At 46.7% G+C, this 27934-nt stretch overlaps 1 protein-coding gene across 1 annotated transcript; it reads right to left on the bottom strand.

The window, feature by feature from the left end:
- On the bottom strand, positions 1-27934 carry NQO2 (N-ribosyldihydronicotinamide:quinone dehydrogenase 2). The gene is made up of 7 exons (XM_087820702.1): positions 27838-27934; positions 23966-24095; positions 22286-22450; positions 5777-5907; positions 3732-3845; positions 2468-2569; positions 1-660 (listed from the first exon to the last, which is right to left on the bottom strand). The coding sequence occupies exons 2-7, from the start codon at positions 23970-23972 to the stop codon at positions 487-489; spliced, it is 693 nt and encodes a 230-aa protein (XP_087676828.1). The 5' UTR covers positions 23973-24095; positions 27838-27934; the 3' UTR covers positions 1-486.

Below are 27934 nucleotides of genomic sequence, written 5' to 3'. Positions count from 1 at the left end.
TATTGTTTGGAAATTTTCATTGTAATTAGCACTCAATAATTTTAAATATATTTAAAATGGCTGTTCAATTAAAGCTTTATAGTCATAATGCAAGTTAAAAAAAAAAAGATGGGAAAAATAATTCCAAACACAGCATTAAAACACTAGCTATGAAACAGTTAAACTTTCCTATGAAAAAATAGAAACTCACAAGTTATGAAATAAAACAAAACATAAAACTAACAAATGCAGCTTAATGTGAAGAGAAGTATCTGAAAACAACATTACTGATGAAGACTGAATATAGGGGATAGAAAGATATTAGGAAAGAAAAGAAAGCTAGTGAATAGTGGTATTAAAACAGATTCAATACGACCGGCTTATGAGACATTTTGGACCTGGCTGTATAGCAGCCCTTCAGGCACTTCATTAAATAGACCGTTAGCTCTGTTGTCATTTAGTTTTATTACAGCAGCACCTCCTAGCACATCATGACACAAAGTGTTACTACTCAAAGTACCACGGGGACGTGCAGGGGATGGGCTCTTCCTTCCAGATGGTTTTCAGCCTCTGGGCCCAAGATGCCACCATCCCCTTTCTTTCTTCTTCTGATGCAGTCTCAGGAGCAAAGCTGATCTGGGGGGCAAGCACCTCAAATCCACAGAAGTGCAAGGTGCCGTGCTACGGCCACAGGAAAGAGCAGAGTTGATCAGGAGCCACACCCTTCACACAGCTTCAGGTGAGTAATTAAAGGGGGAGATGCTATGAAACAGAACTTCAAATAACAACCAAACACCTTCAATGCTGCTGGGTAACGGAAAACACCTGAGGTGCCCTCTGACCTCAGGGTGCTGCCTTCCCGGGAGATGAAGGACTGGGCAGCTGGAAGTTACAAATTCTGCTCTGATCATTGAGGTTAATCAGTAATCCCTGCTACTGATTCAGACACTAAACTTTACGGTTTTGATTGATTAGGCAAATGATGGTACCTTCATATGATGGATTATTCTAGAATTAGGTTATTCTAGCTATAATGTGCCATGATAGAGGGTTTTTCAAGATATGTGTTAAATGAAAACAAGAAGTTTGAAACAACATGTATGGTATACAATTTGTGTAAAAAAGTAAACATAGTAAACCTAATAAAAAGTACATATGTAAGGATATATATGGCCATAAGGAAACATATGAGGTTACTAAAAGTGATTATTTTCCAGGTGGAATTAAGAGGACTTTCTATTTTTATATTTTGTAGTCTCACTTTTTTTCATAATATATACTTTTGCAAAGTAAAAAAAATAAAGATATTTTTAAAAACAAGAAGAATTTAAGCTTGGCTAGTTCCATGTGAGAGACCAGTTGGTGTGTGGAGAAAGAAGGCCAGGCTTGGAAATTATCATTTCCTCTGCCAGAGCATCACTAAATGGAGGCCCTGTGTCATCTCCTTTCAAAGACCACTTTTTCTTTTCTAGAAATACCTCTCCTCCCTCTGCATTCTTTCCCTTAAAACCCACACGCCACCCAGCTGGTGTTGCTCAGTGGTTGATCCTGGACCCATGAACCTGGAGGTCTGGGTTGGATTCCCCGTCAGGGCACATGCCCAGGTTTCGGGTCTCCATTCCCAGTAGGGGGTGTGCAGGAGGCAGCTGATCAATGATTCTCACTCATCATTGATGTTTCTCTCTCTTTCCCTCTCCCCTCCTGTCTCTGAAATCAATAAAAATGTATTAAAAAAACCAAAAACCCAAAAAACAAAAACCCATGCCCTGTCCAGGCCTGCCGTACCAGGGGTTGGTGGGAGGTTAGAGGCCCACCCCTCACTGCCACATTTTAAAAGCGAGCTCACAAACTTCTAAACATGTGGTCACCCCTCCGTATACAGACATCCCTTCCTCACAACGTGGGCGGACCCCCGGTCCAGCCTCCTGGTCTCCCTGGAGTTCTGTGCTGGGCCGCGGGGGGCGCACACAGCGGCTTGGCATCTGCTCGGGAGGGGCCCTGAGCCCTGCGGAGCCCTCCGGGGCCGGGGGAGCAGCACAGCCCCCGCGTGGGGCCGAGGAGCGCGATGCCGGCCCAGGGTGGGAGGCGCGGCCGCCTTCCCGCGTGGGGCCGAGGAGCGCGATGCCGGCCCAGGGTGGGAGGCGCGGCCGCCTTCCCGCGTGGGGCCGAGGAGCGCGATGCCGGCCCAGGGTGGGAGGCGCGGCCGCCTTCCCGCGTGGGGCCGAGGAGCGCGATGCCGGCCCAGGGTGGGAGGCGCGGCCGCCTTCCCGCGGGGGCCTGGGGCTGCGCGCCGGGCGGCCCCTTCCCCCAAACGGCACCCGAGCCTGGCACTAACGCGGGTTGTCCCTACCGGCCAACCTCGCGGCGCCGCCAAGTAAAGGGGTTAGAATTCCGTCTCCAGACGCAGTCAAAACGGTCTGGGCGTCCGGCCTCGGCGGCACCGCCTTCTGCACCCGGGGGGGGGGGGGGGGGGGGGGGGGGGGGCTACCTGGAGCGGCCACAGCAAGTATCTGAAGTCCCCGCTGCCGCCGGCCGCCGTGTACTTCTGGGCCTCGCCCCCCGTGGTTATGGACAGCAGGGCCCGCTTTCCCTGCGGAGAGAGCACACACGTCCGCGGGAACCCCAGGGGGCCACACGCCAGGGGGTCACACGTCCGCGGGAACCCCAGGGGGCCACACGCCAGGGGGTCACACGCCCGCGGGAACCCCAGGGGGCCACACGCCAGGGGGTCACACGTCCGCGGGAACCCCAGGGGGGTCACACGCCAGGGGGCCACACGCCCGCGGGAACCCCAGGGGGCCACACGCCAGTGGCTGGAGCGCAGAGCTGCGGCGCAGCCCGGGAGGGGCGAGTCGGCGCCCCACTTCCAGCGCGGCTACCGGCGGGGGGGCAATCGGAGGGAACAGCCCGGCGCTGCACAGCGCTGACCGCGGGCAGCGGCCTCCAGAGCCCAGGCAGCGGGTCAGGGGGGCTGCCCGGGCCGGGGGGACGGAGGCGCAGGCCGCCCCCGTAGGTGGCACCACTCAGTGAATGGTGGCATGACTCCTGGTCCAAGCCGCATCTTTGTGACTGTGTTTTCCGTGTATGCACTATTTTCCGAGGCTTTTATAATTTTAAAAATCATGTATTTTAGTAAGAAATTCATAGCGACCATGTGTTGGGTATCTACCAGCTTCCATGTGGAGCTCTGAGAGGCAAACTGGGCGAGGCCAGGGCTAGACGGAGCAGCACAGTCGGCCCTCCCCTAGCCAGGGCTAAGCACCACGTGGCCCACTTCACTCCCCGCCCCCTCGGCCATGCACCGGCCCGGGCCCTCGGCCATGCACCCACCCGGGCCCCCTCGGCCATGCACCGGCCCAGGCCCTCAGCCATGCACCCGCCCGGGCCCCCTCGGCCATGCACCGGCCCGGGCCCCCTCGGCCATGCACCCGCCCGGGCCTCCTCGGCCATGCACCGGCCCGGGCCCCCGGCCATGCACCGGCCCAGACCCTCTGAACCATGCACCGGCCCAGGCCCTCTCAGCCATGCCGTAATCAGCTGTGGATGTGTGTGTCCCTCCCTGGATAGACAGAGCTCCAAGACTCCAGAAACAATGTTTCTCTCCCCCCTCCCCCCCCCATACAGCATACAGGGCTTTTTTGTACATAGTTGGTGCTCAATCAATATTTGTTTTTAAAAAAGCAAACTATAACTCGATGAGATACACCCATCCCTCCCTCAGTCTGTAGTGATCCTGATCCCAGAGCACATACCTTGAGAAATCCGGAGTCATAGAATCCCGGGAGGTCGAAGGCAAACCCCTGGCAGAGCACCCTGTCCATCCAGCCCTTCAGGATGGCTGGCACGCTGAACCAGAACAGCGGGAACTGGGGGCAACACCAAGGACAAACAGTGCGGTTGTCTCAGGCTTGGTTAGTCTATCTGGAGACTCAGCAGGAAGCCCACTGTCCTCTTCCAGGGTGACCGAGCAGGTGAGTGGAACCCATGGGAACTCGAGTGGGGACATTTCTTCCCTTTCAGTCTGAGGCCTGCAGTGTGGGTGTGTGAAGGTGGAGTGGGGTGGGGCAGAGTGGACAATGGTCCTGGCTGCTGTCACAGGTGGCCCTGTGTCCCCCAGTGACAGCCCCCTTACGCGGGTCCCTAAGCAGATGGGGAGGCACTCAAAGCTCTGTTGGACTCTGGCTTGGTGGCACAGCCTCTGCGACCCAGGCAATGGGAGGAACAGGAGGAAGGGTGTGGGAAAGAGCCTGCCCCTTCATGTGCCTGGGGAAGCTGCTGGCATCTGGGAAGCAGACTGAGTGAGGTTCTGAAAACTCACCCTCAGATCCCACACATCAGCAGTATGATCTTCCTGAAGCTTTTTGTTCCCAGGGAAGCCCTGACACTACATCCAACAACGTCATCAGTGAAAGAGATACACTCTGCATCATGTGCTTTCACTACAACTCAGGACGTGGCCCTGAGATCCGAGCTTCACAACTACTGCTGTAGGATATTGGCCAGTTACCTAACCTCTCTATCCCCCCTTTTCCTCATTTGCACGTAGGGGCTACTCCTGGTCCCTAGCTCACCGCGGGGTGGTGAGGGAGGATCTGGAACAGAGTGTCGGCTCAGGGAGGGTGAGCAGTGTATGGTAACAGTAGTAGTGGAGATGAGTGAACGAAATGAACTGACAGTGCAGGCCCTTTGGCAAAGTATCAGGAAGAGGGGAGGTGGGTGGGAGAAGAGATGTGACATGGGGTAGGATAAAAAAACAACTTAGTAGTGTCAACAATAAAAATAAAATTAAACAAAACAAATCAAGACAAACCATTATGAAAACAACAGGCCTTGGCTGCTTTAGCTACCCAGTTCCCTGAGTGGTCTGCTGACCCCAGGGAGACCAGCAGGACAGTGTGAGAGCTGCTCTGGTTCTGAGGCCAGTGTTGCTATAGCCCACAGTCCAGGTGCCAGGAAGGGGGGTCTTGTTCTCCTGCCCACTTCCTGCCCTCAAACAGGGTTGGGAAACAGACAATCTGGACCAATCAGTTCCATTCTGGAGAGTCTGCATCTAGAGACTCCAGTCCTCTGGGTGAAGCAGAGGACAGAGCCGCAGGCAGAGAGAAGCTGATGGGAATCAGAGAAAGAAAGAGCAGAGGGGCCCAAGCCTCTGTTTCTATGGTCTCTCCCCACAGTCTGTCCTGTTTTTTTCTAGTTTGACTTGGATTTCAAGTAACCTGATGACTCCCCAAAAGCATGTATTTATTTTGCTGCCAGGCTTAGGGTGACATCCCTGTCTTGCTGGGCAGGGAGTGGCCTTGATGAATTTGAGTCCTTAGAAGCAGTGTCCTGGGCCAGTTCCTTCCCAGTGAATTGCAGCCCTGGCACAATTTGTGAATGAATACAGGGATGGGGTGGGTGAGGCAACGAGTGAGAGGCAGGAAACAAAGGATTTTCCTCTGAATGATCAGTATATTGAAGGCAGGAGCTGCATTTGACCTGCTGGTGTAGACAACTCCGGTTTTCCTGTAGCCCCTGCCTGCCTGGTGTGGGGATTAGAGGGGAATGAAAGCAATATTGTACGCACGAATCATACATTTTTTGGAACACTGGTCTTAAGGCAAAGTATTTCCTATTTACTTGGCGGTCAGGATTTTTAATGAGTGATTCTGGCTATATGGATCTCCTTACGCAACTAGACATAAATAAGTGTGCTGAAAACATCGACACCACTTTTAGGAGCACAAAATCCAATATCTGGAAAGAGTTCATCCATAGGATGAATCTAATGCATTATAATAATTAGAGGAAAACAAACCTGAAATATCACTAGATCAGCATCCTGAACCTTTTTCTGCTCCTCGACTATGTCACTGGTGAGCAACTGCTTCTTGCAGGCTTCATATACTTCCACCCCGTAACTGAAGAAGTCAGGATTAGAGAGAGCACCTGCAGAAGAAAAGGCCAATGTCCTCGCTCTCAGGACCATCCATGGCCAGCCCCACTAATGTCATTTTCCCTGGATTCCCCAAAGCAAGTCAGCAGACATTCACTGAGATCCAACTGGTGATCAGGCTATGCAAATAAAAAGAAAGGAAGCTACTGTCCTTACCTTCAAGGGGTTCAAAGTCCAGTAGGAGAAGTAGTTAAATAACTGACCAAATGATTAACATACAAAACAGGACTGGTCGGCTAGCTCAGTCTAATGTTGGGGCCAGAGCAGCCTCACGTCCCAGTCAAGGTGCATGTGGTCTTACTCTGGGTGTGTGTTAAGCACAGCGGTGGCCCAAAGGGGCAGTGACCAGCTCTGTTTAGGTGGGTTAGCGAACACAGCCCTGGCATGGGCTTTGTGAACTGGGTTTTGAAGATGGAGCAGGATCACCAGGCAGCCTGGAACACTAGAGGGAAGTGGAAGGATGACCTGGGCAAAAGACACAGGGCAGTGTGTCTGCCAACCTGGTCAGCCCAGAAAGAGCCACCAGGAGCATACCTGAGGAGCTGGGGTGGAAAGCCAGTGGGGATGCGTTTGATGTGACTGCAGAGATGGGTCTCTGGTCTCGTGAGCTTGCTAAGGAGCTTAAGCTTTTCTTGCACACGGGAGCCATATGGCTTGAGAAAAAACAAGGTCTCTGATTTGGGTTTGGAAAAGCTCACTGTAGCAGCAGTGGTTCGAGAGCCAGCCTGGGGAAGGAAGACGGTCAGGCGGTGGCAGGGTGGGGGGTATTTCAGGGCTACAGCTCACAGCACTTCCCTACAGCAGCTACAATGAAAGATGAGTTATCCTGATCGACGCCTGTAATTGGGCTCCTGTCAACAAAAAGGATTCATCAGAAGGCATCAGTCAGCGTTCACAACGGAACCAGTCCTGGGCCAGGTCCTCGTCGGCAGCTGCTGTGCTCTGCACACTGTACCCCCCGTCTTCACAACTGATGAGAGGCTGCAATTCCCAACCCACCAAAGACGAAACCGAGACTGGAGGGGCCAGCGACTAGTTCAGTGCGACAGGGCCCTAAGGGGCAGCGGAGGGGAGGGTGAGGGCAAGGTGTGGACACTGCAAACCCAGGGTCTGGAGAGGGGCAGGCAAGCTCCAGGCTGCCAGAGAGCCCGGGAGAGAACGGGACCTACAGCGCTGCAATAGGTTAAAACTTTAAAAACGCCCGTGTTCTCTGCTTCCTCTTCCAGCCAACCTGTATTTCACCTTCATTCAAAACACATCGTGAGAACCGACTACTGGGCGCCACGTGGTGTGACCATGTGCTAATCATTCTCGATCACTGTTTACACGCAGTGACTCCTGAGTTTAAACATGCAGACTATAGTTGTAGATGTGTGATAGTTATTTATGTTGGTGAAGTTACTAGTGTTTCCCAACATATGGCCTATTCACTAAAGTTTGTTAAAAATAACAGTGAATTAATAACAAAAAATAACCTGTTAATTTATTTATAAGCAAGTCTTGGTTAAAAGCATTTTAAAATTAGCAGGGTGTTAATTTCCACATATGACATACAGACCGGAAATTTTGTCCGTTAAACCTGCAGTCCGTTAAAGCGAGGTCTGCAGCGTCGAGCACTCACTGTACTTCCTTGGTTATTGGTGAGAGCAGCCTGGGCCTTTAGATCCTCTCCTCCCAGAGGTGATCACTGTTCAGTCTCTTATGTCCTTTGTAGTGTTCTGTTTCAAGAGCTGGGTTGTGACCTCCCTGTGGTCTCTGCCACCCAGAAGGTGCATGGTCCAGCCTGCATCTGGCGGCCAGTCACAGCAACGGGGGTTCTGGGCAGCTGCAGCCAGCAGGGCAGAAGCACAGACTTTCCCTGGAGCTTGTGACTGGCATCTCTTGGTCTTTATGTCTGACTGTGCCAGCTCCTTTGCATGAGGGTTTTTGGCTTTTAACTATCTTAGACTATTCTGGGAGTAAACTTAGGACCTTGTGAGGGCTGCATTTTTTTTTTACACTATTGTGTGGCCCTTGTTTAAACCATTAAGAAAACATATAGTTTGAGTCACGATTAAGACCCTATTCAGCAAGGCCAAGTGATGGAACCTTTTGAGGCAGGCCAGTCAGCCAGGACAAGTGAAACAGGAAAACTGAGGCAGGTAGTCAAACAGCAGTTGCAGCCACCTAGTAAGTCCTGTCTTCCCTACACCAGGGACACTGGAGAGTAAATGTCTGCACGTCTCCCCCCAGCCAGAGGGTAACTAGCTCAAATCTCCCCACTCAGGGAGACAGAGCAGAAATCCAGTGAGTGCCATTCACCAGCCACCCCCACGGACAGCTGGATTTAAGGGAATGAACCTCATTTTGGTGCATTCCCATAAAGCTGATGAATGTTCTGTTGAGATTCTCCCCTAAGACCACCACTAAACTCCCAGCCTTTAAAAACCCTCGAAACAAAGGTGCCAGTGACTGTCTTGCCTTCCCAGGAGCACAGCTGTGCCTCCCCTCCACAGGCACGCATACCCTAACCTGTAAGGGACCCCATAAGGCTTGCAACCAGGGCAGCAATGGGCAGTGGCAGTTCATCCCAGACAACCCTCCTGAGCCTGTCCCCAAGGCCCCTTTTCTCTGACTTCTTTGTGAATCCAGGCAGCCCAGCCTAGGCTCATTTCCTCCAGCCCTTCCCTGTTTCATTGTCCCCAGCTTTAATAAACGTCCTCTAAAATTCACCTGGACTCGTGTTGTGAAATTTTTCCTGCTCAAAGAACTCACACACACTGCCTTCTGGGTCTGGCCCTAGGCAGACCTACCAAGAGCCAGGTCCCCTTTCCAGTAACACTTTGAATTAGAAACATTTTAGAGTGCTGTCATCATGATAGCTGTTTTATTGGCTCCTATGGAAAGACCAAATTTAAAAAGTAGATACAGCCCGGCCGGCATGGCTCAGCAGTTGAGCATCAACCTATGATACAGGCGATTGTGGTTCGATTCCCAGTCAGGGCACGTGCCCAGGTTGTGGGCTTGGTCCCTAGCGGGGGCTTGTAGGAGGCAGCCGATCAATGACTCTCTCTCATCATTGATGTTTCTATCTCTCTCCCTCTCCCTTCCTCTCTCTGATATCAATAAACACATAAAAAAATAATTTTAAAAAAAGTAGATACAAAGAAATACAATGTCTAGCCTTAAGAAGTCCCTTACGATAAAAAGGGGACATCATATTGCGGTCTCAGCTTCCCCTCACGAGTCTGAGGAGAGCTGATGAAACATGAGGTTAATGAACAAGACAGTGGGGAGGGTCTGAGAGGAAAGTCAGGCGGCTCTTCCCAACAAGGCAAAAAATATCTAAACGATGACAAAGAAATCAGTGAATAAAGTAAACATTTACAGGATGAAACAATGAGAAAACAGAGTCACAGGCCTCGTCCCAGCAGGGTACAAATCCTCAGTGGTTAGTTAAAAACGTGGGGTAAATAACAAAGGTTTTAATACAGCACTACCAAAAGCCAAACAGGCCAGAGTGACCCCGTGTTGGTTACTTAAAGGTCCTCAGACAACTCCTCTACTGACCTCAGCTTGGAAAAGTTTATTTTTATTTTTACATATTTTTATTGATTTCAGAAGGAGGAAGGGGGAGGGAGGGAGAGAGATAGAAACATCAATACTGAGAGAAAGTCATTGATGGGCTGCCTCCTGCACGCCCCCTGCTGGGGACTGAGCCTGAAACCCGGGCACGTGCCCTGACGGGGAACAGAACCTCGAGCTCCTGGATCTTAGGTTGATGCTCAACCCCTGAGCCATGCGGGCCGGGCAGTTTGGAAAATTTTAAACAGCTGGAAGGCAGAAATTGCAATGAGGAACCCAACCAGCAACTGCTTGGGGCAGCAGCCAGGCTGGTTAATCAGTTGTAGCGGAGCCCCTTGTGATTTTAATGCCCTAGTATTCTGGGGCAGCTAGAATTAAATACTTTTCTTCTGAATTAGGCCTTTGTTCAAATGTTAACTGCTCTTTCTGCTCAACTCCTTTTGTTCTCACAAACACAGGCATCAATTGCTGACGCACTGTCTCTTTGCCAAGCAGGAGATGACTTCAGGGTCCCAAGGCAATTTATTAATTTGGCAAAAGGAGTCTGATATAAAAAAGTGTTACCTGTTCCCTGGAGCTCCCTCTCCCCTCCCCATCCCGTAAAACTCTTCGCTGGGTGCAGAGCTCCAAAGGGGGCCTGTGGACACTGGTCTGCCCTCTTCCCTGGCTGCCAGCTTCCTACGAAGAGCAACATTTCTTTTCCACCCAAAACCCGTGTCTCCAAGCAGTGATTGGCCAAACTAGGGTTTTTTGGTAACAGAATTAAAGACCGACAGGAGGGTCAGAGTCCCTCGGCTTGACCTCTCACTGGAGACCAAAAGCCTTTTGCACAGAGGGATAAAACGGGATAGAAAAGAGCAAAGCCCAGGGTTCCTCGGTATGGGAACTCCATGAACGGAGGTCCCAAACCCACTGGGAAAGCCCTGACTCAAAAGGTACAAAAGACCGATGCTCCTTACAGGTGACTATCCTCACGTATCTTCCATTCCTCGGTCAAGTACAGGACTCTGGGTCATAATTAGAGAATTTCTTAAAACCAGGGAGCATCCTCAAAAGAATTGTAAATGGATTTCTTACTGAGCCCAGTGAGAGAGGAAAATAAAATTTCACATTGTCCCTTCCTTCCTAAAAACAGACCAACTGATGGTTTTCCCTGGGGGACAGGTACTGCGGTGTCCTAAGGGCACGGTGTGGCTTTCTGACTGCCTGGGACAAGCAGATGTCACTTCTTGCTTTCGGTTCTCAGAGGGAATGACTCTGGAAGGTAGTAACCTTTGCACCCTCTTGAGTCCATGGAATTATTTAATGCTGTCAGAAATATTGACTGGTTGTCCCAGCTGAAACTTGACTACACATTTAAAAGAATTTAATAACTATGATCAGAAATAGAACTATGTCCCCAGAGGGAAAGAAACGAATTAGGGACGATGTAGCTGGGTGGGTAGACAGATCAACCTATGATGTCACTTAAGTTACAAACCAATTTTGGGGGGAATTGAGAGGAACTTACAAATCTTTGCAAAAGCAGAAACACAGCTCTAGAAGCAGGTCAGGGCGAGCCTGTCCTTACCACCCCCAATTCCCAGGACTGAAGAAAAGGAAAAAAGGAAACGATATATTTGAAAGCTCAGACCACTGCTCTGACTACAAGGCTCCCTGATTCAGGACAAATGCAAATCCTAATTGTCTTCTCCATAAATATTAATGAGAAGAGGCTTTAGTCAAGGAGCTGGTAAACTTTCTAAGCAGTGACTCTGCATCATCGCGCCAGGCTCATGGCTGTGATTTAAAAACAAAGGCAGAGGTCTCTGTTGGCCTCCATCGGTAGTCCATGTGTGCTCTGTAGCATTTTCTACCTCTGAGTGGTATTACTAATTTGTAATAGAGCTCCATTTAATTGGGTTAAGCAAACAGGCTCTTATATTAAAATTCTCAAAAATATAATAGAGACTGACCCAAATGCTTTTAGGATCACTTGATTTGGGGGAAATATTTGATATTAAAGCTGGTTTGAGTTTGCTTTGGTTAAATAGGCATGCCTTTAGTGTTACCAGCATACAATACTTTTTATTCCACTTGGCTTTATTAGTCAAACTACTCCATGTTATTTTTGTTGAAAATTTGTCAGCAAGAAAAATAACTCAGTATGATAAAATTTTCATAAGTAATCTGAACATAATTGTTAAGAACAAGAAAATTAAATAAATATAAGTAGGGGAAAAAGGGTTATGTTAGGTGAACTCCTTAGCAATAATTATATTTTATGTGTATTTAATTGTTTCCTAAATCTTTTTTTTTTTTAATATATCTTTATTGATTTCAGAGAGAGGAAAGGAGACGGAGAGGCAGAGAGAAACATCAATGATGAGAGAGTTATTGATCAGCTGCCTCCTGCACGCCAACTGGGGACCGAGCCCGCAACCCGGGCATGTGCCCTGACCAGGAATCAAACCCCGATCGCCGGGATCCTAGGTCGATGCTCCACCACTGAGCCACACCTGACCAGGCTCCTAAATCTTTTGATAATTTGAAACCTTAGAGCCAAGTTAAATTAAATGATGAGTTAAGGTAAATTCATTGAACATGCAGATCATTTCCAAATAAGTAAAGTAGTGAAACATTCATTATTGAACCTCTGGCTTCTTATTAGAGAGAAACTAAAACTAAACTTTGATGAACAAAACACTTATTTCTGGAAATTACGAAATGTATTTATAAGTTTATCAATTGAAAGAACACTGGTACAATTCACAATTACCTGCTTCTTAGTTATCACTAGAAATTAAGTTTTAAAGGTTAAGAATTCTAATATGTAATTAAAGCTACTAAAAACTCATATGGAAAACAACTGTGTATACAAGAAAAGTAGGATGCATTTGGCTTAAAAAAAGGCAAGAGATGTGTTTTTATGAAGGAAAATGAAGTAATTTTATCCTGGGTGTTTCAGAAAGGGTAAGAGAAGAAGAGGTGAGCTAAAATGGGCGCAGAAAGTTGTAGAAGGGCTGCGAGAAAGAAATCTTCAGAAAGGAATTGTATGTGATTGAGCTGGATAAGACTGAATACTTCCGTTAAAAGGCTTTGAAAAATAAGCTTTATATAAAAAACTTAATATTCTCTTATCTGGAAGAGGAAAAATTTTCCTGTACTACTGGTTTGCTCCTGATAAGATGCTCTGAAGAGTTGTCTGCCAAGAGAGCGAAGATCCTGTTTTATCAAAATAATGTCGTGTTATGTTGCCTTAATTAGCTCTTTCATCTCAGGAAAATGGAATCTCCTCAACAGTAAGAGCTTCCCTCTGTGTGTGAAGAGCCCCAGCTGCTTCCACGCAGAGGCTGTGGCGAATCTCTAGCCTGTGCACGCGTAGAGGAAGTCACCTGCTCCCGCAAGAGTGACCCCTCGGAGCCAGAGTTCTGTCATCTTGATGCCCTTGGAACAGGGCAGCAGTCTGCTCATGAATCAGAGAAATTAAGGTGAGTAAACAATGGCTGTAAATCAAATGACCAGTTGGGGTGTGGAAACCCAAGACCGGCCCTTGGTTCTTCCCACTCCCCAGCAAACCCCACGTTTGGTTTTTGTGTCCCTTCATCACCACAGCATATTTAAGCTGGACGTCACTGAGCTGCCACTTAGTCTGGGCGATCCATATGCTCTGTTGTTGTGTGTTTTCCATATGGGTTGGAAGCCTTTTCCTGCTGCAAGGCGGATGCCCCCAGAGTGGCAAAGAAACTGCTAAAAAATGTGTTTCCCATGTGATATACCTTCCACAGTCTCTAGTGATCAAGGCATCCACTTCCCTGCGCAAGTCACATGAGCCTCGACGGAAGGCCGTGAACTTTCTGGAATTATCACCGACCTTATCACCCTCAATCATCAGCGAGGCCGAGAGAACTAAGGAAAAACAGAACTCAAGCAGAGTGAGTCTTAATTACAAGGGACTGACTGAATGAACTGGTGAGGATGATTACAATTTTTAGGTCTTTTTGTTTGAAATAGTGCTGGTTCTTTAATATTTTTTTAAAGTATGTTTTTATTGACTTTAGAGAGAGAGGAAGGGGGAGGGATAGAGAGAGGGAAACATTGATGAGAGAGAGTCATTGATCGGCTGCCTCCTGCACACCCCCTACTGGGGATCAAGCCCGAAACCCAGGCATGTGCATTGACCTGGAATCAACTGGGGGGGGGCCTCTTGGTGCATGGGTCGAAGCTCAACCACTGAGCCACACTGCTGGGCAAGTTCTTTAATATTTTTTTTATGGATTTGGTGAAACTTATTTTCTCTCTTAAACTACCAATGACTTAAAACAATTTGGTAAATAACAACTTGGTAAGCAGAATTGAAACATTTATCTTTTTTCTCCCTACTTGATCCCTCCAGAGTTCAGAACCTCTCAGCAAGTATTCTTATTTTCATGGCAATATTGTCATTTGGACAAGTTCAGTAAGAATCTGTCCTTGTAACAGGACACAATTAGAAACTGGTTATATTACCAAGGCATTGACTGGGATGTCATATTTGAGAGAGACATGCATAGATTCAGCTATGACCACAGCTTTAAGGAATTACAAAGACAATAAAACCCTGAGAAATACTGGCACGGTACCTTGCTCACAAGATTCCCAGCAGCCTCATCAGGTGAGTAAGGAAGGTCACTTCCGGGCAGGTGCAAGAACCTCACGATATTTTGGGGACCTTGAGAAGAGAGGGACTCACCCAAATCTATAGGTCTTGCCAGTGATGTCTGATGGCAAGTCATGGCCTTGGCTTTTTTGGCCCCGAGAGGCCTTTTAAAGTTCAATCTGAAGATTCCTTATGAAAAATTCCAGCAAAGCAGATTTAAAAGAGCTCCATACGGTTAATTACATTTTTGTTGCACCTAGGTAAATAACAGGCCAAGTTTATTGAAACTACGGTTATTTTGCAAACACACTAGTTTTAATTTGACTATCTTTGGTAAAAATGGTGGTAAATTTAGAGAGAAAAATTATGTTTCAGTAACACAGCATTGTGGTGTTAGATTCCAGTGCTTATTCATTTGTCCTTTGTCGTTTTGTTTCTACCTATAAACTGTACTGCATCTCAAAGTCTTTCAGCTTCTTCCAATATCTGGCTATAACTCTCCAAACCAATGTTTCAGTTTTTCTCCTATTCATTGATTTAGAATCATTGAGAACTAAAACTGCCCTTTTCTTAAAGCCAAGCAAGGTAAAATGGTCCAATGATACAGATTTCAGAGAAATCACTACAACAGCTCATCTATGGGCAATCTTTGTGCCTGTTGCAGAAATATCACCAGAGACATTCAGACTGAAAATCAGGAGAACCTACCAGGCTGTCACTGCCTGCCTTCCCTCCATCTGAAGATGCTTTGAGCCAGACATGTAGAAGTCTTCTCGACTACCTGCCTTCTGAACTCAGAACCTGGGACTACAGTCTGCTCCAGTCATTAACCATTGCTTTTCTTTTGTTTCTATAGAGATGCCTCCGATTAAGTACCTGACTGCTTAGACCATAGGCCTAACTTTGGGAACCCACCTGTATCACCAACTCCTGAAATGAGGCATAACTGTTTAAATGAACTAAACTTTTCTTAAGCCTGGGACTGGTTTAATGAGATGGGAGCAATCTATCAACCCAACTTCTGGAACATGAAACTGCTCAAGAAATTCAAAGGTGAGACTGAAGGGGTCCAGAACAGGCCTCTGGAAGATGTGTCACTCTGGCATGTGAATTATTTTGAGCTGAAGGCATTTGAGACCCTGCTGGCTCACAGGAAACTTTGGGAGCCTTGACAATAATAAGTGTTATTAGCAAAAATAACTTTTATGACCTACCTATATGGCAGGGCTAACTTCTCATTCCTGAACATCTGCTCTTCTTACCATCCTGCAAATGACCTTCCTCCCCTCTGAAGCCCCAAGGTGCCTTACCTCATCCTCAGCTCAGAATGCTGTATATACCTGATTTTCCCTTTCTGTCTCTGACTCTCTCATGTATGTGGGGTTCCCATACATATGTATACGTATGCAGTTATATTTGGTTGTTTTCTCTTGTTGATCTGTCTCATGTCTACTTGATTATTAGACCAGCCAGAAGAACCTAGAAGGACAGAGGAAAATTCCCTCCCCTCCAAAAAAGTAAAGCTCACTTATTATAATGAGAAAAATACAAATTAGAACTATACCAGTAGCCCATTTTTCCACTTGTCAGACTGGCAATTATAAAAAAGTGGTAACACTGTTGGTGACAGTGAGGAAATGAGCACTTGCACACATTGCTGGTAGGAGTGTAAACTGGTACAACATTTATGGAAAGCAACTGGATATTACCTATGAAAATTAAAAATGCACATTCCCTTGCACCAGCCATTCCACTTATAGACATACTAGCATATGTAGGACAACACATATGGTCATGATTATTGGCAGAAGCACTATTTATAATAGCAAAAGATGAAAAACAACCTAACGTGCCCTTGAGTAGGAAGCTACTTAAACTATGACCTCCATACAATGGAATAGTTTGCAGTAGTAAAAAAAGAAAGCAATGTGCATAACAACATGTATAATGTACTACCATTTTTTAAAGTGAAGCATATACCTGTAATAGCTTTTACAGCACAGACTATCTATGGAAGGATCGTGAGAAAACGGGTAACACATTACCTCAGGGGCAGAGAAACTGGTGTCTGTGGGATGGGAAACAAACTTGCACTGTGGAATTCTCGACTTAAGAACTATACATTATGTGCAATGATTTACTTCTTTTTCAAAACTTCTTAATTAAAAAAAATCAAGAAAACAAATAATCTAACTTAAAAGAGGGCAGAGGACTTGAATAGACATTTTCCCAAAGAAGACATACCAATAGCCAACAAGTATATGAAAAAATACTCTACTTAATTGGCTATTAGGGAAATGCAAATCAAAACTACAATGAGATATCGCGTAACACCTGTTAGAGTGGCTATTATAAAAAAAACAAGAAATAACAAATGCTGGTGAGGAAATGGAAGAGTGAACCCTCGTGCACTGTTGGTAGGAATATAAATTGGTGCACCTACTATGGAAAACAGTGTGGAAATTCCTCAAAAAACTTAAAACTAAGACACTCAAGATGGCAGTGGACTGAGTGGAAGCTTCACTGACACTCTCCAAGGACCAAACTGGAATTACAACTAAACTATAGAAAAACCATCCTGAATAATCAACTGCAACTAAAGATGAGCTGCAGAGCACCTTCATAACCAAGGAGGAAAAGTGGAGAACACAGAGAGACTGGTAGGAAGTGCTGAGACACGAGAGGGCTCGCTGGGCTGCCACGGGTAGCAGCTGAAGGTCCTGAGGGTTAGCTCAGCTGTGGGGGGTTCCCACTGAGGACTCTGGGGCCTAAACCCCAGGCTGGACTTCCCAGCCCAGAGCACCAGAACTGAGAAAGGTGCCCACATAACATCTGGCTGTGAAAAGCAGTAGGGTTTCAGTCTGCCAGGGAGACATGGCTGGAAATGCAGGCACTCTCTTAAAGAGCCAATGCAGAAAGTTTCGTGTGTAGCCACTCACCTTGGTCTCTGGCAGAGGGAGGGCAGAGTGGACTGGAGCTGTGTGAAGAGAACCTAAGGTTGTGGGCTCCGGAGATAGAGATCAGAGGGTACCTGTTTAGATTCCTGTGCTGAGTCATTCCCTCATACTGCAGAGGACACCTTTCTCAGGCAGACATTTACCTTCCAAGCAGCTTTTGCCTGGGGGAGGAGGGGGCAATTGCTCCACCCAGCTGGAAAACCTCTCTCCCTACTCCATGGTGTTTCTACAGCCTGAGACTCATTAAGAGAATCAGATAAATCAGCCTGCAGGCAGAGGTGGACTTCAGAGTGCTTTGAGTCTTTGCCTGATCTGCTTCTGGACCTGGGCCTTGGAAAAGCAGACTTGGGTGTGCATCTTGGTCCTGTCTAAATGCACCCAATCCCAGCAGAGGGGACATCAAGTTGTGGGCTGTTGACAGCTCCAAACAGGGAACTCAAAGCCAGTAACAAACAGCATGTGATATCGGCCTGAACCAGAGACCCTCCAAAAAGACTGAGAGTCCTAGTACGTCTGCCTAATACATAGAAACAAACCCAAACAGGCAGCCAAAATAGGGAGACACACAAAAAAGCCCCAAATGAAAGAACAAGAGAAATCTCCAGATGAAGAGCTAAATGAAATGGAGACAAGCAATCTATCAGATATAGAGTTCAGAATACTAATTGTAAGGATGCTCAACAACATGAGAAAAGATACGGAAACTATCACATTGTTTGCGGGTAGTTTTTATCAGGCACTCTACTACCAGTCAACGTAAAACATATAAATACGTTTCCCGCATACAATGTGCTATGAAAAATGGCCAGCCAGAAATGAAGAATGACATAGCAGAAAAAAAGAATACATTGGAAAGAATAAACAGCAGATTAGAGGAAGCTGAGGATCAGATCAGCCAATTAGAAGACGATAGAAAAAAATCACTCAATCAGAGATCCAAAAAAAAAAAATTAATTATAGGAGTGCAGGGTAAGGGAGCTGTGGGACATGAACCATAAAAATATTTGCATCATAGGAGTGCCAGAAGGGAAAGAGAATAAGCAAGGGATAGAAAATTTGTTTGAAGAAATAATGGCAGAAAACTTCCCTAACTTGGTCAAGGAAAAAGTCACACAAGCTCAGGAGGCACAGAGAGTCCCAAGCAAGAAGAATCCAAAGAGGCCCACACCCAGACACATCATAATTAAAATGCCAATAGTTCAAGACAAAGAGAGTATCTTAAAGGCAGCAAGAGAAAAGCAATCTGTTACCTACAAAGGAGCTACCATAAGGCTGTCAGCTGACTTCTCATCAGGGAATGGCATGAAGTGTTCAAGGTAATGCAAAAACAAGGATCTGAAACCAAGACTACTCTATCCAGCAAGGCTATCATTGAAAATAGATGGCAAAATAGAGAGTTTCCCAGACAAAACAAGCCTAAAGGGGTTTATCACCACCAAACCAGCATTGCAGAAAATGTTAAAGGGACTGTTGTAATAGTATGAAGAAATAGAGAGAGAAACATAGGCGTAAAGGATTAAAATGGAAATAGATAAGTACCTGTCAATAATAACCTGAAATGTACATGAATTAAATGCTCTAATAAAAAGACACAGGGTGGCTGAGTGGATAAGATAACATTACCCAAATATATGCTCTCTACAAGAGAACCACCTCAGAACAAAAGAGTCACACAGGATGAGAGTGAAGGGATGGAAAAATATTTTCCATGTAAATGGAAATAAAAAAAAGCTGGGGTAGCAATACTCATATCTGACAAAATAGACTTCAAAATGGATACCATAATGAGAGACAAGAAAGGTCACTACACAGTACTAAAGAGATGTATCCATCAAGAGGATAATCCTTATAAACGTATATGCACCCAATACAGGAGCACCTAAATTTATTTTAAAAAAACTTCTAGAGGACTTTAAGGGAGAGATCAACAGCAATACAGTCATACTAGGGGCCCTTAACACCTCACTGACTTCACTGCATAGATCTTCCAGACAAAAAACAAGGAAACAGTGACCCTAAGTGACACACTAGATCAGATGGGTTTAATTGATATTTACAGAACATTCCACCCAAAAGCTGCAGAATATACATTCTTCTCAAGTGCACATGGGACATTCTCAAAGAGAGACCACATGTTAGGACACAAAACAAGTCTCTACAAGCTCAAGAAGACTGAAATCATATCAGGCATCTTCTTAGACCACAATGGCATGAAATCAGAAATCAGCTACAATAAAAACACTAAAATACATTCAAACACATGGAAGCTATTAACATGTTTTTAAACAATGAATGAGTTACCAAAGAGGTCAAGAAATAAATCAAAATCTTCCTTGAAATAAATGCAAATGAACAGACAACTCCAAATCTATGGGACACAATGAAAGCAGTCCTAAGAGGGAAGTTCATAAAACTACAGGCGTACCTCAGAAAACAAGAAAAACTTCCAATAAACTCTCTAACCCTACAACTTAAAGACTCAGAAAAACAACAATAAGAAAAGCCCAGACTAAGTAGAAGGAAGGAAATAATAAAGATCAGAGCAGGATACAAAATTAACACCCAGAAATCAACGGCATTTTTATACACAAATAATGAACTCTTAGAAACTAAGAAAAACAACCCCATTTACCATTGCAACAAAAATATTAAGATACTTAGGCATAAACTTAACCAAGGAGGTAAAAGACCTGTACTCAGAAAACTACAGGATGTTGCAAAAAGAGATAGAGGAAGATAGAAACAAGTGGAAGAATATACTGTGTTCAAGGACTGGAAGAATTAACATCATTAAAATGTCCATACTACCCAAAGTAATCTATAGATTCAATGCAATCCCTTTAAAATACAAGTAGCATGTTTCACAGATTTAGAACAAACACTTCAAAAATTTATATGGAACCAAAAAAGGTCCCAAATAGCCACAGCAATCTTGAGAAAGAAGAGCAAAGTTGGAGGGATCACAATACCTGATATCAAGTTATACTACAAAATCACTGTAATCAAAACAGCCTAGTACTGGCACAGGAACAGACATATAGATCAGTGGAACAGAACAGAGAACCCAGAAATCAACCAAAGCCATTACGCTCAATTAATACTTGACAAAGGAGGCAAAAGCATACAATGGAGTAAAGACAGTCTCTTCAATAAATGGTGTTGGGAAAATTGAACAGGTACATGCAAAAAGATGAAACTAGATCACCAACTTTCACCATACACAAAAATAAACTCAAAATGGATAAAAGAATTACATGTGAGATGTGAAACCATAAAAATCATAGAGGAAAACATAGGCAGTAAAACCTCAGACTCTCTCATAGCAATATTTTTGCCGACACATTTCCTAGGGCAAGAGAAACAAAGGAGAAAATAAACAAAAGGGACTGCGTCAAAATAAAAAGCTTCTGCACAGCAAAAGAAACCATTAACAAAACGAAAAGGGATCCCACTGTATGGGAGAACATATTTGCCAGTGACACATCAGATAAAGGCTTAATATCCAAAATATATAAGGAGCTCATACAACTTAATCAGTGGAACAGAACAGAGAACCCAGAAATCAACCAAAAGGAAGACAAATAATCCAATTAAAAAATGGGCAAAGGACCTAAATAGACACTTCTCCAAAGAGGACAGATGGCCAAGAGACATATGAAAAATGCTCAACGTTGCTAATCATCAGAGAGATGCAAATTAAAACCACAATGATCTATCACCTCATACCTATCAGAATGGCTGCCATCAGTAAATCAACAAACAAGTGCTGGCGAGGGTGTGGGGAAAGGGGAACCCTGGTACACTGCTGGTGGGAATGCAGACTGGTGCAGCCAACATGGAAAACAGTATGGAGTTTCCTCAAAAAATTAAAAATTGAACTGCCATTTGACCCAGTGGTCCCACTTCTAGGAATATATCCTAAGGAACCCCAAACACCAATCAGAAAGAATATATGCTCCCCTATGTTCACAGCAGTGCAGTTTACAATAGCTAAGATCTGGAAACAGCCCAAGTGCCCATCAGTACATGAGGGGATAAAAAGCTGGGGGACATTCACACCATGGAATACTATGCAGATGTAAAGAATAAGGATCCCTTACCCTTTAGGGATGGATCTGGAGAGTATTATGCTAAGTGAAATAAGCCAGTTAGAGAAAGACAAGTATCACATGATCTCACTCATATGTGGAACCTAATGAACAAAATAAACTGATGAGCAAGTAGATCCACAGACAAAGAAGCAGGGAACAGACTGAGGGATCTCAGAGGGAAGGTGGGGGTAGATGAGTGGGTGGGGAGAGATTAATCAAAGAAGTTAAATGCTCATATGCATAACCTATGGATACAGACATTGGTGTGTGGAAGGCCTGGGGGTGAGGTGGATGCAGAGTGGAAGGGTCAATGGGGGGAAAAAGAGGATATTTGTAATACTTTCAATAATAAAGATAAATTTTAAAAACATTAAAACTAGGACTACGTTTTTACCCAGTAATTTCACTTCTGTGTATTTATCTGAAGAAAACAAAAACAGTAATTTGAAAAAATATAGGCATACGCTTGTTCATTACAGCATGATTTGCCATGGCCAAGGCAACCTAAATACCCATTAGTGAATAAATGGATAAGTAAATGTGGTGTATATGCAATGTAATACTCTTACTCAGCCACACAAAAAAGAATGAAACCTTTCCATTTGCCACAACGCCGATGCACCTAGAGGGTAAGTGAAAGAAGTCAGACAGAAAAAGATACATCCTGTACGATTTCACTTATACATGGAATTTAAAAAACAAAAACAAGAACAAGCAAACAAAACCCCCAAAAGCAAACAAAAATGAGTTCATGAATACAGAGAAGAGACTGGTGGTTGTCTGAGGCAGGGATTGGGGGGTGGGCCATGCAGGTGAAGGGGTCAAAGGCACAAATTTCCAGTTATAAAATGAGTAAGTCACGGAGATGTTATTCATAGCACGGTGACTACAGTAAGCAAGCCCGTACTGCTCATCGGAATGTAGCAAGGAGGGTGGATCTGGAAAGTTCTCATTATGAGGGAAAAAAATTTGTCACTATGTGAGGTGATGAGTGCTACGTGGGCTCTTGGTGGTCATTGTGCAACACATACAAATATTGAATCATTACACTGTGAGCTGAAACTGATGTTGCATCAGTTATACCTCAATAAAAGGAATGTACAAACACAAAGAAGGACAGAGCTCATGTCCTGCAACCTACCAGCGATATCATTCCTCGTGGCCCTCGGCTCGAAGTTCATGGCGTAGAGGTCAGAGACAGTGACGGTGCAGCCCTGCTGGCTCAGTTCCTCCACAGCCACCTTCTTCAGGGAGCCATTGAAAGACCTGGGTTCCTGGTGTGCGTAGACAATGAGCACCTTCTTACCTAGTCCAGGAAAGAAACGGTCCCTCTCAAAGAGCAATTCTTTGTCAAAACTCAGCACGGACTAAGACGGAAATGAAATGTGCAGGATCGTTACAGTGGCAGAAGCTAAGAAACACCAACCCTTTCAGTGGGCGAGGTTTAACCCAGTTACAGCACAGCTCATGGCTACCCGAGTTTACTAACATACAAATATGCAATGGGTCCAGTTATGATTCCTCAAAACTCACATGACCAAGTTCTCTGAAAGCCCACTCTCGTCTGGCTATCCTCTGAGCAGCTGTGGCCCTGTTCCCAAACGGCGAAATGAAAAAGTGCCCTAGCTAATGTTTTGCGCGAACCCTGCACTGGCAGGCGTCAGGCACTGGCACACAGTTCTGCTTCCTTCAGCCCCATCACCATTTCACACTTCGACAAGCTATGAAAAGCTGGACTCTGAGCCCCACCACAGGGAAGGCAGGGTGTAAGGATGACCAGTCTAAGGGTCAGGTCTCACGGGGCCTGACTGTGTCACTACTACCAACAGCCTCTGAAGCAGTGCTTTCCTTGCTCAGAAGATTCCGTGAGATTATGCACTAATTTTTTTTAGGGAGGTAGCTCTGGTGATTCGTTTAAATTTTCCCAGGTAAGGTCTAAGGCCAAAAGGTTTAAACTTTTGATTTAAAGTGTTCAGTTTAAGTCCGTAAGGAGAAAATACAAAGGTTAGTCTGAAGGAAACAATTCTGGGGCATTCAACTGAGTATAAAGGTTGAAGTCCATGAATTAGATTAATGATTAACATTTTTTATTTTAACTTCTCAGACTCATTTGTTATGAATAGGCTCTGCTTGGGGGCTTAATAGGAAAATGGATGCAAATGAAATAACTACACCAACGGTTCTCAACTAGAGGCAGTGCTATGTCACAGTATCTGGAGACATTTTCAGTTTTCATGACGATGGGTGGGGGCACTACTGGCATCTGGCAGATAGAGCCTCGAGGATGCTGCTAAACATCCTACAAATCACAAAACAAAGGGCTATTTGGCCCAAAATGTCAGTAGGGCTGAGGTGGAGAAACCCTAATGTAGAATATCACGTGTAAGGTGGATTTTTATGTTCTGAAATGAAAGGATTTCCATGTTCTATTGTTGAGAGAGAAGAAAATATTGCAGGATGGAGTGTTTGTCATGAGCAAGGGACAAGTAAAGATGCGGAGTCATACTGAAATTTTAAGCATGGTTACTTCTGGGGCTCATTCACTCAACTATTTATTGAGCATGTACCATTCGCTGGGATCATTCGGAGACTGGATAACCAGGGCCCTTACTTTTGAGGAACTTATATTTTGGCAGGATTTAAATAGCCCACAGAACAAGTAAGAAAACGCAAAATAAGGTAATTCCAGGAAGCAATCCACATTATAAACAAAACAAATTTATACACTTCAGTGTTGTTTGGGTTTTTTATAACAATGTATTCAACTTTTAATTATAATTTTAATTTAGAAAAGTGCAACTCCCCCATAGCTAATAGTCACCTGCCATGTTCTAGGAAGATGGCTTTTCTCTGACGACAACAGGGAAGGTTTGCTTAAATCCTGGGCACAGGATTCCGCGTGGCGAGTCCCAGGCCTTCAGATGTGGTCGCTCTCCTCAGGCCTCAACAACCTAGAAGAGAAAAGCAAACACTTGAGGGAGGTGAGGAGACAGGCGGTGAGGTTGATGTTCGGCTCGAGGCCTCACTGCCACTTAGTGGAGAACATGCACACGGATCAGAGAAAAGGGCTTTTTCGAGGAGGCCAGAAGCGCCTTCCTGCCTTCCTGCCTCCGCTGCCACCAAGGCCTGCAAGGAAGCCTTGGGGGGCGGGGGCAAACAAAGAAGCTGGTTCTGGAGTTCACCAGTGACTACCCCGCCCCACAGAAACTGAGTCACGGCTGCTGCCAATTTTGAAGGGTTTCCTCAGGAGGGATTCAAAAAGAATGGAAAAGCAGGGAAGCTCGGCGGAGGGATTGCAACCACTGGAAGAAGCCAGAGCAAGATCACTGTAGCCTCTGTGGGGCCTCTTCCGAAGGTAAGCGAAACATCTCAGCACAAATATCCGAAGAAGAATCTCTGTGATTGGCTGTGCATAGCTGCTAACAGCAAAGACAGAAGTGCGGGCTTTCTTCCACGTTAACCAGGATGAGCAGGAGGCAGAGGAGGAGTAAAACTCATTTATCTGGCACATTTTGCATGAATTCTAGGCCTCAGGGGACCAGTCACATAGGATGTCAAACCCAATACTTTTGTTTTGAGAGGACACAGAACCTTCTGGGAAGGCAGCCGCACAGGAAAGATCGGGGGACAGGAGACGTCTGGCGCGAAGTAGCACTGTCCTCTCTGCCCTTCCTCCCTCCCCCAAGTTTCCCCTCTATGCAATAGTTCAGCTGCACAGACAGAGGGCAGGGGTGTCAGGCAGAAAGCCGTAGCGACCATGTCTACCATGGTCCATAAATACAACAATGGCCGAGAAGAGCAAGAGAGGAGGTATGCACTCTCGGTGGCTGGCGTGCACCGGCTCTGGGAGAAGGCTCGCTCTCCCTCGAGGGCCTCGCTGGCACGCGGGGGCCGACTCCTCACCAACTGCTTCATTCTGGGAGAGACAGGGGCCTCCACAAACCTGCTTCCTCTGCCAGAAAACAGCTCAGAGCCTGTGATTCAGGGCCAGGGTGGGGATGCTCCCAAAGGACAGTTTAACACGAGTGCATCTTTACAGGACAACCACCAGAGACAGAAACCAGGCTCATCCACGGCCACACTGGACTCTGGAGCAGAGCCCAAGTCAGCACCTTGCAGGTCCCCACACCGTCCAGGCGAAGGGCAAGCATATGCGGAGTATTGCCAAGAAGGCGGGTAGGGTGCAGGGAATGGGCTCCCCTTCCAGGGGACAGAAAGGAAGGAGACTTAAATAATGCTGACTGAAGCTGAAGTAGGGAAAGCAGGGCACTTGTGGAGGGGAGCGGACAGCTCTGATCCGTCAGATAGCAGCTTCCAACGCCCTCATGTCGCAAAGGTGATCTCAAGGCCTTTCTCATTCCCTTAAATTGACGAGTAAGCAGTCAGGAACCTGCTTCTTTGGCTACTGAGCATCTCCTCATGTTCTTTATCAGTCCCTAAACTTATTCAGGTGTCAATGTGCCCAATTAAAGACTACATTTCCCAGCCTGTCTTGCACTTAGGGGTGGCCAATGAGGTGGAGATACCCTTAACGGGGCTGACTCAGCTGTGGGGAGGTACCAGTTTGGCCCCTCTCAACTGGCCTTCGGAGCTGGACTACAGGACAGGGAGTGCTCGGTGAGTCACCTTGCTATCCTGAGGGTAGAGACTGAGGATTAGGGTGACAGAGCAGAAATAAGAAAGGAGCCTGGATTCTTGCCGTGTTCCTGGAGCTGTGAGATGGGTCTGCACTGGCAGCCTCCAGACTTCTTTCTGTGAAAGATCAAATTCTAAACGGCGTTTAAGCCGTTGGAGGTGACGTCTCTATTACTAGCTGGTAGTGGGACACAGTTCTTCACCCACCTCTGCATTCATTTGGCTGGGGCCCTAGCTTGGAGGACTCACCCACCCTCTGGCCAGGTCCTGTACTAGGTGCTAAGGCCACATTGGTGAGCAAGAGAGGAGAGATGAAACTATACTGGGGGGGGGGGGGGGGAGGTAAAACAAGCAGGCGAACAAAGCAACCACAGAATTCTAGACAGTGGTAAGTACTAACAATAATGTTAATAGTGATAGTGATAATAAAGTATTTTAGCAGATAAAATGGCAGGAGTGTGTTCTATATTTCCAGATAGAATGGTCCAAGAAAGTATCTCTGAGCCCAGGTGAATGATGATGGGGACCCAGCCATGCAAAAATTTGGGGGAGCCCTGACCAGTGTTGCTCAGTGGTTAGAGTGTTGGCCTGTGGACAGAAGTTGTGGGTTCGATTCCGGTCAAGGGCATGCACCTAGGTTGAAGGCTCTATCCAGACTCCCAGGGGGGGCACATGCAGGAAGCAGCCAATCAATGTGCGTCTCTCTCACATCGATGTTTCTCTCTCTGTCTCTCCCTCCCTCCCACTCTCCCTAAAAAACCAATGGAAAAAATACCCTTGGGTGAGGATTAACAAAATAAGATAAAATTTTAAAAAATCTGGGGGAACAGCAACTACAAGCCTGAGGTGGGAACTGACGTGTTTGGTTAAAGAAAGAGTGTTGGTAGGCAGTGAATGCAGTCAGAGGAGGGTGGGTCGGCAGGACAGGGCAAGGGCATGATTCTAAGCCTAACAGCGGCTGGAGCACCTTCAGCAGGGATGACGTGTCCCGATTACTTTTTAAAAGGTTATCAGTGTCGCTTCAGACTCACATAACGCCTTATCCTGAAATTCCTAAGGTGAGGGCCCAAAGACATTTTGGTTTGGAGGAATTTATTTAATTTTAATGCCTCTAGCAGGACATGTGTTCTCCTATATCCCCAGGCCTCACCATTCCCTATTGCTTTCTTGGCCCAGTGACATATTCACATCACATTCCTGGTCACTTGAGGCATTTGTGTTTGTGACTCCCCATCTCATACAATTCTCCTAGTTGTACAGTATAAGAAATGGAGGCTCAAGAAGTAAGCTTGTTTAAAGTAAAATGCTCGAGCCGGGGCTGGTCCGGCGCGGAGCGGCCGGCACGCCCTCCCTCCGCGCCCGCTCCACCGCAGGCCGCCCGGCGGGACCTGCGCCTGACCCGGGCCAGCGGCTGTCCGGCCGCCCGCACGCGCCGGCAGTTCGGATTGCATTATTCCTTCGGAATCGGCACCCAGCGCTGTGCCATGCTTCCGCTCGGCCTCGCCCACGGGCCGGCTCCGTGCCCGTCGGTCCAGGCAGATGGCGTCTCACTGTCCGGCCACACCGCCGTCTGCGCGTCCGTCCGCAGCCGCGTCTCCACTCCTGGGCACTTCCCTTATTCCCATTTTCTCCAGAACTATAAATAGCATCGCTAGAAGCAAGTGTTGTTTAATACACGACCTTTTTCACGTATATTTTGGCTGGTATTTCAGGGAAATGAAAAGTTAAAGAAGCTGATTTTTAAAAGCTGTTACGGCCACCATACCTGGGCAAGGCCGCGCGGCGGGGCGCTGGGCCTGGTCCTCGCCTCGCCTGGGCAGGGCCGAGGGCCGAGTGAACGGGCAGCTAAGCACCTGCGCCCAGGCCGGCGAGCGCCAGGTCGGGAGAGGTGGGGGAGAGGTCGGGAGACGGTGCCGGGGAGGCACCCCGGGGACCGCGCGCGGCCCCCGGCAGCGAATGGAACCCGCAGGGCTCGCTCCGGGCCCGAGCCCGCCGGGCGCGCGCGTGCGGGGAGCGGCGCCTCCCGAGCCCCGGCGCCCGGCGGGCGGAGGCACTCACCTCCCGCGGCCGACGCCCGGCGAAGCGGCGGGGCCGAGCCGCCTCCGCAAGGGGAACTCGGGTGCCCACGCACTCGCAGGACCAGGCGGACCGACTG

The sequence above is a fragment of the Miniopterus natalensis genome, chromosome 9 (assembly GCF_054644295.1).
Source record: "Miniopterus natalensis isolate mMinNat1 chromosome 9, mMinNat1.hap1, whole genome shotgun sequence".
In the NCBI taxonomy this organism is placed as follows: domain Eukaryota; kingdom Metazoa; phylum Chordata; class Mammalia; order Chiroptera; family Miniopteridae; genus Miniopterus; species Miniopterus natalensis.
The sequence above is the reverse complement of the archived record's forward strand: the minus strand, read 5'-3'. Positions and strand labels throughout refer to the sequence as shown.

Excerpts from the sequence above, each read along its gene's own strand:
- NQO2 (XM_087820702.1), bottom strand. Across the intron at positions 3,846-5,776 it reads CTGATCTAGTGATATTTCAG|TTCCCGCTGTTCTGGTTCAG; the intron begins GTTTGTTTTCCT and ends TGTTGCCCCCAG. Across the intron at positions 661-2,467 it reads ACTTGCTGTGGCCGCTCCAG|CACGGCACCTTGCACTTCTG; the intron begins GTAGCCCCCCCC and ends CTGTGGCCGTAG.